Source organism: Protomyctophum bolini, assembly GCF_963924005.1.
Source record: "Protomyctophum bolini genome assembly, chromosome: 11".
Lineage (NCBI taxonomy): Eukaryota > Metazoa > Chordata > Actinopteri > Myctophiformes > Myctophidae > Protomyctophum > Protomyctophum bolini.
In genome coordinates, this window is record NC_137872.1 from 34,697,769 (window position 1) to 34,715,164 (window position 17,396).

The 17,396-nt window shown below is 40.6% G+C and overlaps 1 protein-coding gene across 2 annotated transcripts; it reads right to left on the reverse strand.

The window, feature by feature from the left end:
• Positions 1–270: 270 nt before the first annotated feature.
• Positions 271–15,936, reverse strand: limd2 (LIM domain containing 2). 2 transcript variants are annotated; one of them, XM_080775614.1, is made up of 4 exons: positions 15,661–15,936; positions 4,631–4,678; positions 3,984–4,120; positions 271–3,858 (listed from the first exon to the last, which is right to left on the reverse strand). In XM_080775614.1, the coding sequence occupies exons 1-4, from the start codon at positions 15,661–15,663 to the stop codon at positions 3,699–3,701; spliced, it is 348 nt and encodes a 115-aa protein (XP_080631740.1). In that variant the 5' UTR covers positions 15,664–15,936; the 3' UTR covers positions 271–3,698. The 2 variants fall into 2 exon arrangements, with proteins under 2 accessions (XP_080631740.1, XP_080631739.1); XM_080775613.1 differs by having other exon boundaries at positions 4,610–4,678.
• Between the last annotated feature and the right edge of the window lie 1,460 nt (positions 15,937–17,396).

Here is a 17,396-nt window from a genome sequence, read left to right on the forward strand (position 1 = left end):
AGTTGGGCCCTATTTTCAGTGCAGCTTATTCAGTATTCACTTAACACACGCAAAGAAGTTTATCACCAAACTTCTTTGCCTTTTTCTTACCATTTTGAAAGACATTTTTGAATAGTTCAAGATCTACAAGCTCACTACTTTTTGAGTAGAGTTGAACAATTTTAATGTTTTTCAAAATAGTAAAGAAAATAGGTCCCATAGTATTTAATCTTATATGCCTACAAAATGAAATACCAACCAGACCAGTCACTCCACACACACACAGGCATGCAGTTTTAGATGTTTTTATTTTTTCCAAAAGCATGTAAAAAATGAAAATTTAAAAACCATGGAAAGGAAATGCACAAACACGATTGCGTGTGTTTGTGTGTTGAAAGATAAGGTTACATCTTAAAATGCTGTAAACCAACTGAGCTGAAATGAGGGTGTAAGGTCTATATGAGAAGAGAGAAGAAAAAGAAAGAAAACACAGCCCAAACGTTCTTTTTGCTATAAGGCCACCTCATTCCACAGATCAAGTTTATAAGTTTACAATATAGAATACTTTTTTTTTTTTTTTTTAAGAATGCATACAGCTAAAAATTGTCAATGACAAACAGTGACACCTGCATAAAAGACAAAACTTAAGTCAAACACTGAGATTTAGCACAAAACAAAAAATTAGTCACAAAACAAATAAGTCACAGAGCTATCATTCACCTGAGCCTCTTGGCACCAGTCAGTGTAGAAAAATGTACCTTTCTGTTTCACTCTGCAATTCACATTGTGCATCAGTTGTACCTTGGCGCACTGCTTTACAGAGAATGACAGAGACAATATGGATGTAGTTGAAGTGTCTATTCTAAATATCACATCATTGGTTTCAAATCATGCAGGGACCCTTTTTTTCAAAAGAAAAATAAATATAAAATATACACTCTGACCCTTGGAGTGATGTAATTAATGTGTGTGGATGTTATGAAATCTGATCATAAAAATGAATGCTGGTTGTACGTATGAAGTATCCTTAGGTTTAATATTGGAACTCTTAAAATAATATCAATTTCCCTTTTCAACACAGACAAATCCTTAGTGTCAGTTCAACTTTGAGTGTACAAATAGATCCTTACAGGTCCATTTCCCAGGGTTAAATTAACAGAGAAATTTGCTGTCAAGTAGGCCTAGAGAAATTATTTTTTGAGGTCTGTGCATTTAACAAAACTCTAATTTGGAAAAGCATTAAGGTTTGCCTTTCTTTCTTTTCTTTAAAGAAAAGGAAAAGCTTATTTCTTTATTCCTATTATCCACAGCATGCTCAGATTCACAGTAAACCCTCAAGTCACAAAAAGTATGTGTCATTCAGGTGTCAGTCAAGTATCAGTGGTTTGTAGTCTTTTTTTTAATAAATGGAGATATTTGAATGGCTTTAATCTCATTCTTTGTGAAGAATGAAGGATTGAGTCGTTTTGTCTGACTAGTCTTACTTGCCTTATCAGGGGCAGATAAATAAAAAGTGACTGATAGTGCAGCCTCGGCACTGCAGACTGTGGCAACTCGCTTTGAATACAAGCTGTAATGAGTTCAGGTCTCAGGGCAAAATCTAGCCCACATTTTTACATCGACTGTCACACTACCATCTCCCCAGCAGGGGGCAGCCTGCACAGGGCTTTGGGTGGACTGCAAACTGCAGAAACTCCACTGGGGATCGTTGTTACAAACCTCCTCCAAGCTCTGTTCAATTCAGTACTAAGATAGGCCTATAGGTCCAGGTGCTAAGAAGCATATAGCTAGTAAGACATGAGATGAGAACAGGAAGGCATTTTCTTTTAAAGCCCGATCTACTACTTAGTCCTACGATAGTGTCGCATGGCGAAAATAGCTGACCTACAAGCTCACAAATCGAGGATGCTATACTCATGAGCTTTCCTCATAGCTCATAGTTCTGCTATTTTCAGCGCGCAACACTGTCGTACGGTACGATGTAGCATAACATAGGCATAAGGGGAACCATGTCCATGCTCTCTGGATGGGACTTGGAGACATTCATAAGAATTATGTAAAATGTGATCACATACAGTGGCCCCACAGTGGTTCTTTGAATCTTTACTAGCACACTCACATACAGCAGAGAGAGGCCTAACATTAATGGAATATGAATGCCATAATGTTAAGTGGGGTTTCTACAAGGGTTGAGCCCTATCCAGACAGGAACATACTCACTTTTGAGTTTTGACCCTCACAGGTCAGACACAGACAGAAGTGGAAGTCAACAGATTCATCAACATAGCCAACAAATTCAATTAATGTTGGATTTAGTTTAGCATTTTAGAATATAGAGATAAGGGAGGTTTATTGACAAGACCTATGCTTCCCTGTGTTTAACATCTTGCCTGGTGATCATGCATGGTCATATGTGCAAGGCAAGCACAGTAGAATATAGTGTGGTACGTTCACTAAACAGACTACAGCAATATGTACAGATCGTATACGAACGACAATCTTAAAAACCCATTAATATTTCAACTATAAAAGCTCAGAGAGCGTCAACTTAGGCTGTGACATCAATCAAATCCAGCAAACACAGAGAAAGAGGTGCTTCTCGGAACTTAAAAATAAAAACAGGTATAACTGATTAATGAAATGGAAAAACACATGACCTAAGTCATCCACAACACCAGAGACAGTTATGAGGGAATGGGGTGATTTATACGTAATCGACCATTTATAAACATCGATCAGTTTACGGCATGTCGCTCGATATACATACCATGTATTTTTCACATCATTTTCGTCGAGTGGCACTTGTTGAAAAGGGTCGTGTGAAGAGTATACATGATCCGTAAGCCTAGTTCCGACCAAAGATTTTGCGACAACACAAAATCAATTTAAGCCTGAAAAGACCCTTTTAGGCTACTAAGACCCAATCCCACTATTTAATAGACATGCAAGAGAGGAAAAAAATCTGTCATGCCTGTCGTTAAGACAAACAAAACATGGAATCAAGTGGAAACAAGAATGGTGAGCTATACTGCCCATGTGTGCGCTCAGTTTACAGTACGTTGTACCCTGTTCGTTTCTCAAACATTTGAAACGTGACAAACTGTCATATTCCGACAGCAAAATCTAAATTCCGAGGACAATTTTTTTAAAGTTGCGTTGTAGTTGGATTTGTAAAATGTTAGCATAAAATAAAACCAAAAATAAAACTACGTTTGCAAGTGGAACCCTCCCCTCAGAACATTGACCTGAGTGTATGCTCTACTGCAAAGAGTGTATAGCCTCTGCCAGATATGTTTGCCTTGGCATACAGTTTACTTATGAAAGAAAAGATGCAAATTCAGAAAGTAATCAAACATAACATCAAACTAACTAAAAGCTAGTGTGATTAGAATCCCAAACCTCCAGCAAAAAGTTAACGCTGGATTGTTGAGAAGGCATTTGGTCACAATCAACAACCAATTCCAAAGAGGAAAATGTCAAATAAAAATGTTCAAAAATAAAAAATAAAATAAAAAGCCACTCAATGTCTGGCCTGTCATTTACTAGGCGTTTGTGCATGCGTGTACCTGTGTTGATGACGTGGAAAAATTAAGTATGTGAAAGACTTAAGTGCACGCTCCTTATGAGGCATGTGTTCTTCGAGACGAATTGGAGGTTTAAAGTAGAATAAAGGAGGAGAAAGGCAGGGACACTACGGGTGGGGACACAGGCAGACATGATTATGTGGTCTTTGTTATGGTCTCCGTCTCCTTGGGGGTCCAAAGCTCCTTGTGCTGTTTGCGTCCAAAGCCTTCGTCATAGTTGCCTTTGCTCTTGAAGAGCTGCTGGAAATGGGCTTTACAGTAGAATTCACCCTGAAGAGCTGCGAAGGTGCCAAGGCTACAGGGTGGGCAATTGTAGGGTCAAATAAAAAGTTAAAAACAGATGAAATCAGGAAAATCACAACGTGAAGAAAGTTACACATAATTGATGGGAAGAAGGAGAGAGAGAATGCAGAAACTCACCTGAGTTTGGTGTTGCAGTGCTTGCAACAGAAGCAGTTTGAATGGAATATCTGACTGTTGGCAACCAGTCTCTCCATTGGGTAGACCGTCTTCTCACATGAAGAGCACACTTCCTTTTGCGTTTTAAAGCTGAAGGACTGAAAACATGAATGCACAATTTTACTACTGTGCCAGTGCCCAGTGCCACCAAGAACCCAGATCCCGGGGTTTTTTACAGTTACGGTAATATGGGGTTTTATATTACAGTTAATATGGGGCTCTATGGTCGAAATATTGGGTAGTCGGATTTATGTTTGTTGGATTATTGGGACGTCGGACCAACACTACGCCCAGGGGTCCCAGGTGCTGTCTGGTGGCTCAACAAGTCAGTACACGATCTTACAGAGACGCTTGCAAGCAACAACTTTCCTTCTTAAAACAAAGTTAGGTAATAAAGTTGCATAACTCTGGATAGATATATGATCCATTTCTGAAAGTAGTGAAAATGTATAGCTCCAAGGTGCTCTTTTGAAATCAAAGATGATGCAAATGAAAGGGATCATTAGGGTTCACTAGGACAGCAGGAGTAACAGAGACAAGTTGATACAGGAACATGAATTTGAGAGCACTGCGTCAGGCATATTTACCTTAGATTCAGGCATATTTACCTTCGATCGCTGGACAGGTTTCTCTTCAGTGGTGGTGCTTCTGTTTTCCTGAGAGGCGAGAAAAACATAATGACATTTTATGCAAATATTTCAGTAACAATTGATGGTTCAAATGCAAAAGATAATTAAAGTCACACGTCATCATTATGTACAATGTGACATGAATAATTTTGTCACTGTCCTCTCTGATTAGATCTAATAGTCCTTCCATTATGTCCTCATCAGTCTTTGCTCTCATGTCGACTCTCTCCATCCAGGCCTCCATCTGTCTCCATGTGCACCCCCGAGAGGGGATCATGTGCCTTCTGTCTGGGTATGTGAGCCGAGCTGTGGGATGCTCTGCATGTGGGCTGCCCTCAACACTACAACAACCAGCGTCCAAATACTGACTCATAGAACTGCTCTTCACATACGGCTATACAGATTACATGGGGCTGGGTACAATAGCCGATATACCGCGGTTAATGTTTTTGATTTTATTCACAACCTTTTGGGGAGATGACGTGATATTGCGATACCGGTCGGTAAACAGCGATTTATTATCGCGATAACAAAAAAATCCATACCTCCCCAGCCCTAGCCATGACACGGGTATGGGAGTCGCAAATAACATTTCACCCATGTCTGCACAGCAGCCTTTCTTTCGTCTCCATGTTAATGAAGAAAGAAATATTTCAAATTGGATTTAGTGACGGATATTTATATAGAACAGCTTAACATCTACATAAGAGGAAAACTAAAGCACTGCACAATCTGCTTTGTTGCAGCTTCACAACATTCTTTTACTGTTCAGCCCAGGGCTCGAAATTAACTTTTTTACTTGGTAGCACTGGTGCTCCCAAATTCAGAATGAAGGAGCACCAGAAAAAAATTAGGAGCACCCACCAAAATTTTACGAGCACCAATATGTAATCGATTTTTTACATTCATTATTATTACACTTGTAGCCTACAACAGTGGTTCCCAACATTTTTCATGTCAAGCACCCTCAAATTGACACTCATTAGCCCACGGACCCCCATTTGAAAATATATGCCAGGGACCCCCATATGAGAAGATTTTTACGGCTCTAGCAGTGATTTTCAGTTATTTACATTTCAAGGACCCCCAGTTTGACCTGAATTAGGCTACCGTTCCCCATTTCTATCTCTGGGACCCATAAAATCAAAGTTAATTTAACTGAGTGTACAAATGTACAGTGAAATTGGTTTACCCATAGTATGTAGTACACTCTCAGAGTTTCAGACCCATAAGGGTCCATTTGGTTCCTAACTATCATTTAACCGAGGACCCCTAGGGGTCCCCGGACCCCACTTTGGGAACCACTGGCCTACAAGCCAGTTGCTATTTTTGTGGCAATAAACCAGTTGAAAATATAATTAAATTCTAAATACTGTCTCTGCTATAATTTCTGAATGTGTAAATGGCTACAAAACCCTTTGTTTTATGTAGGCCTGCTTTTTGATTGAAGTAAAAAAAATATATATATATATATATATATATATGTATATATTTATGAGAAGTTATTTTCATAACGTCATCATAAATGTGTGTGTGTGTGTGTGTGTGTGTGTGTGTGTGACTCCACACATTCAATTGAGCCCTTTTGTTGTCTCTCACAGCTGAGGACCTCAGGTCCAGCTGATGTTGATCACCCAATCAGTCCACGGACTGACGGGAGGTTAGAGGAAGTAGAAGAAGCCAAGGAGATATTTCTTTAAACAATCATAACTCTGGACAGGAATGGACTAGGAACTTACTTTTTTTTTTGACATGCTCAGATCTTTATGCTCTACAAGTTTAAATCATCTCGCGGGACGGAACCGGCCCGCGACACTTTCGGTCGCGATCGTTTTGGTCGCACTACAGTAATTATATGCAGTAGCACTGGTGCGCCCAGTTATATTTTGAGATCGCACAGATTAAAATTCAGGCGCATTTGCGACCAAAATGGTCGCTATTTCGAGCCCTGGTTCAGCCTCTGAAGAAGATGAGCCATAATCATATACCAAAACGTGTACTTTTCAAATTTCTTGCAGGCTTTTCATACAGGTCAGCAGACTCAGCACATTTTGTATCTTTCCCTGCAGGACATTCTGCAGGCTAACCAACAGATGTGGAGGTTGTCACCTAATTGCAGCCAGGTCGAAAGTTTAAGTTTCAAAATGGGCAGAGAAACACATCCCCAGGGCCCAGGAGGCCAGCAAGACCAAATCATCCTGGGTCTGGTGTCAAGGCTGGCCAAGGGAAGCTATTCTGTCTCAATGATTTGAGCTGTACTGTAGTCATGTAGTGTACATCTGCCTGTTCCCCGCCAGCAGCAACATGCATAACCACAGCATTTGAACCAGAGTAACAGGTAGTTTGAGTGGATTATAAAATGACGAGCATGCCAACGCCAAAAGCTACTGAAAATTTGAAAAACGCTGGTGCGCATGGAGAGAAGGGTTCCTTCTGTTTGGAAAGTCCTTACTAACTTGACTTTTTACTAAAACCATGTTATGTAAGGAGGTCAGCTTGGAGAGGGGGAGGGGTCTCTCCCTCTCAAAGTTGGACAGGACAGAGAAGAAAGCCTCCAGGGAGACAACAGCTGAGCTCTGTTTGCAACTGCCTTGACTTGCACTGTGCGCACAAGTCCCTGCTTGTAGGTTTGGAGAAATGCAATGTGAACGGCGCACTGTGATGAAAACTTCACCACATACATACCACTACAGCGATTGGCAAGCGTGGGAGCACCCCACTCCCTTCAACAGTAACAATTGTTTGAAAATGAAATCAGAGGTCCATTCATTCAACAAGTGAATCAATGATGTTGCAACTAATATACTAATAATACCAAAACTTCCCCTGAGGGCAAATCCAACCTGTTCTACAGTGCATGCATCTGCAATGTCACCACCACTCTATAATAAACAGACCTACAGCATTAAGGTCGTGAAGACAATGAATATTATCTTTATGCGGTTCCAGTTATCTTTTAAATTCACTTTTTCAATTGTCCTGCTGATTACTTTGAAAACCCTTCATCGTCTTTTGCCAGTCAATGAAGGGCCAGGAAGTTAAGCTAGGGTTTTTATCTTAATTTACATCATGATTTAGAAATTACTGGCACATTGAGAGAGTAAACCATGCAACTTCCTTAATTAAGATGTAATCAGACGGTAACTAAACCATCCTTCTCCTCGTTAGGCCTGGACCCTGATCAGCTCTGTATACTGCAGTGCTGCTACTGTAGCTTGCATGAGGGCTCACCCTTGGTTGGTTATCTGGCAAGGCATGCATGTACACAAGGCATACTGTACACTAGACAACAAAAACACCACCTCCTGTATTAAGTAACACTTTAGTTTACTGAAAACATTTTGTAACATGATGGATATAAGAGATAAACAAAACGTTGGACGGTTCCCCTACTACGAGGCTTAAGGACATTAAAATAAATGTCAAGAACAAATGAAGCAAAATACAAATGTTTGCAAGAGGAAATGTTGATCCGAGTGAGGACATAGCATTTCAAATGATCAATGTTCTACTTGCTCAGTGTACAAATCAAACCAAATGAACTGTAAGGGTAAATTTGGTTTCATGTGTACACTCTTAGTTAAATGAACAACACGGAGGACTTTTACTGTGTACCATGCTCTTCTAGTAAACAACTAGGGTAATCATGTTTTGGAAGAGTGTGTGCACCATGCCGCCTTCCATCTTCTTTTGCCTTATATGTACATGAGAGAAGAGGACGTCATTGTCACAGAAGAGCTGCTAGAACGTGGCAGGAAATTGTTTGATGACATGTCCGACATCCTCTCACGTCTCACAGAATCCACAATGGGGTAGTCGATATTAATACTGGCAATCCATGTTCAGGTAAATCTAGAATATGAGAATGAAGGCATACTCCATCAGAAAACGACTATTGGATTGCACAGAGATATTAGCCTTAGAATGTTCATGGTGCATCACTACCATACAAGAGAATAGATGTAATAAATGATGCATGTCCCCTTTAGTAATGGAGCAACAACTTGTGACACACACACACACGCATACACACACACACACACACACACACACACCTCAAGAACAGCAGCATGAATCGAGGTGTACAGACTGTAACTTTGCCTGTATGCAAAAGAACCCCCCGTAAATGTTTTGGAGTGCTTGGTTGGCCTGCTGCACAGATCAGGGTTTGATACTCTTCCGTTGAGGATTCCTATAATCTTATTACTTTCCCAAATCCCATTGCCTTTACTCCCAGAGCAAAGGCCCCTGTAGACGTGTAGAGCTTTCCCGGTGAAACCCCCTGCCATCCCAAGTCTACATTATAAATTCAGGAATGTTCATTTAACTCAGTAAGAGTGTAAAAATGGAACCAAATTAGAACCGATTTGTGCATTCCTCGAGTTAAATTAACGCTGGAAAGAAGGCAGGGTACACCATTACAATCCCAAGTTAAAAGAGCATATTTCGTACTTCACTGTACAGTCGCATTGCAACAGATTTGCACGACGCATAGTCACTCATCTGTTATTTTTGGCGAGCGACATGGCCGTGTGCATTAGGCTCAAATTTGCGACAGCGTGGGAGAACTAGGGTGCAGTTTACAATACATGCCTGCATATTGGCATAATGATGTGTGGATTTTAGTGCCCAAAGTGTTCATACAAAGCTTCACCTCCGTTGAGACAATAAAAAAAAAGCTCTGGAATTCCAGCATGCACCATCCATGACATAAACCAGGCCTCTCTCTCATGCCATATCAGTGTTTGCAAGCGATATCAACTGACAGAAATCAGGCTCATTTTTTAGAGCCATTACACCACCACTTCGGAATATTACATTGGAAAAATAGACAAATGTGGTGGTTCTGGAGTATACTGTAATGTGTAATAATGTAATGTGGAAAATGTTCTCTTTCCTGTAGTGAATTTGATATGCCTGATTTAGACTTATACCATGCATTGTGAGCTTATAGATCAGCTATTTTTGGTGCACAACACTGCTGTACAACCAAGTAAATTATACACAAGGCTTTAGCAGACTGTAGAACAGGGATCCTTCAGTGCTGACTAAAGTTCTGAACACAACTGGCCTTAAATGGCAAACATGGAGGTCTTATGTTAACAAACGTCAGTGGTCATTTATTCCACTCATCCTTATTTTTAGAACAGCGTCTGATCCACTTGAGGGATGGAACATAAACAGAACAAATAAGAAATACCTCATTCATCAGACGCATCAAAACACTGTTAATAGGCCTACGGCTTCAAAAGATAATAAATCCAAATGATGATCTATTTCAAGTTGATACACGGCATTGGCCTGAAGTTAAATACTTTCCTACTGAAGATATCATCTTAGATTGCACATTTTGGACATGCCCTGCAGGCCTCGGCACCGCTCCAGTGATGAAAACGGCTGCCACAGGGTAGATATATAGCCTTGCCTAGACAGTATTCTTCCACCTATTGCTCTAAACATGAAGAGACAGAGTTTGTAAAGTTATGTGGGAAAAAGTACCTAGGATGAAATTCACGATACAAAACGGGGAGTGCTATAAAGATAAAATATTTGTTTTGCATGACATCACCAGTGTTAATTTAATTCTGTGCATGTAGCAATTTCACTGTAATCTGGGTTGAGTATCAAAATATAACAATAACACTTTTAAAGAGATTTCTACACTAAAGGGCAGTGCATTGCATTGCATTTAACAGATGTCTCAAAGACTCAAACTAGTTCCTTTTTCCAACTTCCTGCGATAGACAATCAACGTAACAAGACAAAATGCACTTCTTGCTTTGGGTGCCATGTTTGCTGAGATAACTTACACAAGTCTGGGGAGGCTACTTCCTGTGAGGAAATGCAGTGTGTGAGATTGCTGCTGCAAGACAAGTGTCAGCGAAACAACGCTTTATAAGGCCTTTCTCATCTTAACCACTTAACCACCAATTTCATACCTCGTCATATGATGTGGTGTCATAAGAGTGTCATAAGAGTTTTTGATTGATTGAAGTATTTAATACGGTATTTATTAACAGTATGCAGAATGGGTACATTTCAAAAGAAAGTTCAAAACAAAGACTTTTACTGTGTACCATGATAGCATTACACTCGTTTACAACAGGGTCCACAATTTTCAATTCAGCAGAACATTTAGAGACGTACAAATACAATTCTATACACTAAAAACTAAAAAAAACTAAACAGGAAATCATCATGTATGTGTATGTACAGAGATAAGTCCCCCCTGTTTGTTTGTTTATACTTTTGTTTATTTTATTTATAGTTTGTTTACTTTTGTGTTTTTATGTTTTATGTGTTCTGCCCTATGGACCCCCCTGTGAGCGTCTTGAATAAAGTTTGAATTTAATTGAAAAAAAAATCATATAAAAAGTTTCTTTTTGCAGATAGTCATGGCATGGCAGTTACAATGTTATTGTTTTGTTGGGTTTTTAGGTTGTCCAGTTGAGCTTGGAGATCACCGTTAAAGCACTTGGCAAGCTTTGACTTGCATTTTAGAAATTCAGAGGATTTGTAGTCTCTGGTTTTCATTGCAGTCAGTCATGTCCGAATTCATCCATGGCTCCGAGCGGGTTTTGAGTTTTGACCCTGATGGTTCTCAGGGATGTCATGTTGTTCAGTACTGATGTAAATTTGGTTTTGAAGCAAAGCCGAGATTCTGGATTTGTCTGAGGTCAGAATGAGATCAATGAGGGTTTGAGTAAATCACACACACAAGTTTGATAATTAGCTGACTGACACAGTGCAGGTCACAAAACCTACTGAATGATTTGAAGACAGGCGCCTCTTTAAGTTGTACAATCTGTGTTCAATCTACTCTGCTATTTTCACTAATATTGATTTTGTCATGACATGCTGAAAATATGGACACCAGGTTGGAAGTGCTTACAGTAGGAAGAAACTGATGTGTTAAAATGATGCGTTCATCTATCCTGTGCTGGAAAAAGCTCAATAACCCCAGGATATTCTTCCTGCTCATTAGTGTGGACACAAGTATGTATACTCCATACTAGAAGGCTTTCTTACCTTTATTTGTAATCGTTACGTCGCCACCAAAGTGGTCCAGGTGTTATTTTGTGCAAAAGTGCATTATTGAATGGGGCTATGGGGTGTTGCTAAGTGTGCCGCTAGGGCTATTATTTACATTATGAAGAGAGGATATATACAAATATTGATTTTTGAGCGATGGAAATAAGCGAATTAGCACAACACCCCATAGCCCCATTCAATTCAATGCAACTCATTGAGGGCTTATGGTAGGGGAAATAGCCAATAATGCGCTTTTGCACAAAATAACACCTGGACCTCTTTGGTGGGGTCGTAACAACTACAAATAAAAGGTAAGAAAGCCTTCTAGTATGGAATTCTCCTTTAAGCCACAGTGTTTGAGCACAAAATACATTTTGAGCACCATGTTTTTTTTGTACATGTGCGTGGTTGTTCACCACTACTGCTACTACTACTAGTACAAATGATAATGAATAACAGACGCTCTAATATTTCAGTGTTTTCACACTGGTGAAATATTATCTGTTGGTTCAACTGCTCCATGTTTTGTGAATGTCAAAGTGCAAATCAGGTGCTCTCTTTTACTCAAACAGCCTTTATGAAAACTGTGAAGGAGACAAATCCCAGAGATGTTTTTCATAGTAACACCTAGTTGTTACTTAGGTGATGAGAACTGAAGTCTCGGAGCAGCAGAATAACATTGCCTGCACAAGTTATTTTCAAGTAATAACAACCTAAAACATGAACCTTGGTTGAAAAAACTATCCCCATATCTTGGTTGAAACAATAGGCGAAGTTTCATCAAAAATAGGAAATTTGGTGAACTGAAAATAGACTGTGTACATCCTCAAAACGCATGTCAGCGCAAGTTTAGAGTGGGGAAAAAAAAGGAGGGGACCATGTAGGTCTGTAGGTCTCCTGTCAACAAAGTATATACTATCGTTTCCAGACCCTAGATATGTAACGATCTCAAAACCTTTTCAAAAATATAATTTTAACTTAAAAAACAGTACTAATGTGAGTACTAGCTAAGCTCTAGCTATCGAATCAACCCAAACTTGTGGTCAAAGTTAATCATTCAACAAAAGCAGTGGACTGTAGATGCACTCTGATGCATTTACCCAATTTCTTACAGGATGGCTGTACTTCATTAACATGGAAGGATGTTGCTTACTATTTCAGCTGACAGGGAATGCAAAGCATCTGTGGATAGTAACTGGTCTAGTATGTTATCTCTCTTACTAACTACTAGACCATAATGAAGCCTTCTAATGAAATTAATGCCAGTGTAATTACCGGTATTCTCACTTCAAAGAGCGAAAGGTATAGAATGTGTTCAGAATTTGAAACATGTATTGACATGAACATGCAATAACCCAAGGAGAAGCTACTGACATCTACACTTGGAAGTCACTCAAGTCAAGATTAGAACCTGCCGTAAAAGACAGATGTTATCACATAGATTGAGACAGGGAGGGACAGGCAACATTTCACAACTGAAGCCTGCTGGGGGATTGGAATTCAGGACAACACTACAGGCCCCATCACGTCCACAACATCCAACATGCAAATATCTGGTTTACGTCTCACTACATTTTACACTACCCATAACAGATGGTTCCTGTTATGAGTATTCTCATCCAGCCCTTGTTGGGTTGAGAGACCACGGATTTAATTTTTTTACAAACTCATGTCACTACAAGCTTGTAGATCAGCGAAATAATGTTGCATTTGTTGTGGTTAAGTCAAGTGGTTAACCCATCAACAGCCACTCACACACATGGCATCTTGTTAGGACACTTGGACAGGACATGTCCTGTCAAAGTGTCATCAGCATATTCTAGTATCTGCTCTATGCTGAAATAAGACGTTAGCAGCCGCCAGCCTGATGTGGCAAAATACCCAATTTCCACTCATCTGGTGTTTATTTTTTTTAAATACTAGACCAAGTTTTGACTGTAGCGGATCACCCGGTCCCACAGTCAAGGAGGCAATCAGAGGAAACACCCATGCTATACATTTTGATAGTGATTAAAATATGTACAATGGCAATTTTAATGTATAAAGCGACTTCACAAAATAACCTACAGAAGCATAACAGATCAATCTTTGTAACACCAAGAGTAAACTGAGACGTTTGGACAATACAGTCTGGACAAATCCTGTAATACCATGCAAGTCTCTCTCAGGTCCCTTTGGAGCAATTAAATGACAATTATTGGATTATCTTCATCATCTTACTGGAAATGAGTCACTGTGGGCACTGGGCAGGAATTGCATTTAGGCCATCAGAGATTGGGTTTAAAGTAAAGTGTGGTACTTAGTTAATATTAATGTAACTGGCCTCTTAATTGAAACAAAGTGAGTAATAACAATGCACTAACAAATGTTGGCGTTCAATGTGCATGTTGTGGAAACTGTTAATCTGAGTATTAATCAGAGTAGTAGTTTAGTATTGTTGTACGCGACTGGTTAGTGGTTAGAAGAGTAACCCTCCTCAAACAAATGGCACTTTCAGACATTAACAAATTGGGTGTGTATATGACCATTCTTATTTCTTACCATTAACAGAAGAATGTATGATAATGGACAAACATATCTTAATAGTTCTCATCAAAGCCTTGCCTTTCATTCCGATTAAAGCCTTTAAATTGCGATAGCCATTGCTGTTATATAGTCTGTCAGACCTTTGATGTAAATCAATCTAGAGTACTAGGTGGTCAGTCTGTACTGTACACAGGAAGGCCAGACAGATCCTTGACCGTTTAAGTCCATGGAAATGACCATAATGCTTACTTGCCCCTCACCACCACACAGGCCAAGGCTATAATTATACAGGCTGCTGTAGATGTGGCATCTTGAATGGATAAAAAGGTGGTTTGACAAAGCCACATATAGGTTTGTAAAGTAAACTGGTTGACGAAATACACATGGTGGAGAATCGGTGACTTTAAACGTGTGTACTATAGTGTACGTCCTTCCGCCAGTGCATAGAACCACAGTGTAAAAAGCACCATCAGGATTCCACCAAGGGTTTAATCCAGTCGCTTCATTCATTCAGTATTATCGCAGCTATCTCATCCATCAGTGCTCAGTGGTCAATGAGTTCATGCGCAGCACTGAATGCACAGACAGACACCTCTTATTCACTGGCTGTTGTATACCTGCTTTACAGACATTTTACATAACACCGTGACTAGACTAGATCAGGTCTATATGCACGATTATGAGAATTTTACACTATTAGAACTGTACGTGCCACCAGTCGCACCAGACAGACAGACAACACACGGCCAAGGGGACATCGATCATCATCAATCACACTAGAATCTGAGAATAAAATCTATCGAGGAAGAGGTCACTCACAGATTCAAAGACAAATCGCAAACTTCCACAGAAAAACAGACCATTAATAGGGGGTGTGTGCGCGCATCATATTATGCAATCAACGTTTCACGAGATTACCTTCGTGAGTGATCATAATTAGCAAGCAAGCTAACGTGAATTTACAACGTTAAAAAAGGGGTTGAAAAAATGAAATCTGAAGAGCGAAAAGCAGAACATTATGAACAACACATCGGCGGCGCCTCGTTTAGACGCCCTTTAATGTAATTAGAATCGAAAATATAAACAAATATGCTGCTATAGTCTCATCCTTACAGACCCCACCACCACGTTGATGGGTCAGATAAGACAATATGCGGCTCCCATGGTGGTGCTGGTGGGGAGCTAGCTTTAACATTAGCGAGTGGACGGACATGAAATTAAGCTCACCTCATCATCATCACGCAGGAAAACTGTCTCGGCCGCACGACGGTGTCGCGCCGCACCTTAAAATAGTCGATCCACAAGCACACAACGCGTCGCCTCGCGACGCGTTGTGTGCTTGTAGATCGGCTATTTTCTGCAAATCAGGCTAGAAGGAGGAGAGGCTGCAGCCACGGAGAGACACACACACACACACACACACACCAATGGATGAGGAAACGCTGGCTTACCATCTGTGCTCCTGTCTCTCGGTCTCACACAACGACGACAATGTGGTGGGGCTCTGACTCTGTCCTCCGCTCACTCAATGTGCAGAAGTGGACGTTCTTCTCGTTGGGCTTCCGCGTGTGCGTACGTGTGTCTGTGTGGTGGATCAGTCAGTGTGTGTGTGGCTTTGTTATAGATGAGCCTTCTTGCCACACAGACCCGGCGAGTTACCTCCTGCTCAGTGCTCAGTGAGCCTCGGTGCAGCACCACCCCTCTACTCGTCGACGTCGTCGTCGTCTCGTTTTTCAAGTCGCTTTCCCACTGTTTTTTTTTTTTTTTTTTACTTGCTTTTCTTTTTTTTACCCCCACATATCACAGCAGGAGATTGCACGCTATTGGTTCTTCATATTTCTGCGCCCACCCCCCCATCCTCGCGTGTGTGTCCCCTCCCCAGTCCCTCTACTGTCATCATGCATAAATTAAGTCACATCTCCTAATAATACGGCTGGGCACGCCGCTTTGAATGCATTTTCAAATTGATGATTAGATGGATTATGAAAACTCAACATGCATGGGCATGTTGATACGGTAAGGGGATAATAGATAAGGGAAAAGGGAAAGAAAGTGTGTGTGGGGGCACTGGGGGGTCACGTCTCTCCCTGAGTTTAACATTTTACTTGACATAAAGTCCAGCAGCAGACAGTCCAAAAACACACTGTAGCCTACGCTGTAAGCCTAGGTCTCAACGTTCATGCTGTATGACTCAATCGTCTCAATGGCTACAAAAGCCAGATGTCCACACAAATATTCTTTTACACTCTGCCTTTTCCACTATTGTGCTATCTTTCTGTTACTATAGTATAGAGACCTCACGCTGACTAATCCTGCACCCATTATGACATCTCTGTCTATGTCCCTTCTATGCCCATATATGGACATCTCTCTCTCAGATCCCTGGCTTGATGACGTCATCAGGCAAACTGTATAGCCTATACAGTTTGCCCATATATGGCCATGCCGATATATGTAGTGTGCTAATAGGCATACCACAGCATAGGTAAAATAGAGCATAGCAGTGGGCGTTGTTTTCTGTACCCACTGAAAAATCGGCCATTCATTTTTCTTAATATTTACAAAAATATTGATATCAATTATTTTAAACCTAGAATCCAACCACCCAGCTGCGGTTCGCATCAGAGTGTACAGCGGCTGGGATGAGGATCAGTGTCTCCAAATCTAAGGCCATGGTTCTCAGCAGGAAACTGGTGGAGCCGGAGAATCGGAGCGGCAGGGGCGGTATTGCAGTCGCTGTACCGCACTGTTGTGACGAAAAGAGTTGAGCCAGAAGGCAAAGCTCTGTCTACCGAGCAATTTTACTCTCACCTATGGTCATGAAGTGTGGGTCATGAGTCATGACAGAAAGAATAAGGTTGCGAATACAAGCAGCCGAAATTAGTTTTCTTTGACGGGTGGAACACTCTGGTGGAGCTGTTGCCCACGCGACCAGACTACGGATAAGCGGTTGAAGATGGATAGTTTCATTACCATTCAAAGCCATGTGAATGGTAATGAAACCTCTTTTGGGGTTTTATTCAGGTTTTTTTAAGAGTTGATTAATAACACCCATGAAGTCTGCATCCAGCTAGAATACAAGCTCAAATTCTACCGGCAGAAGCTAACTCCATAGAGATAAATAGGCTGACTGTCATAAAGGTTTCACCAGTAAATACAATTGCACCTTAGGTTTAGCAGACAGACT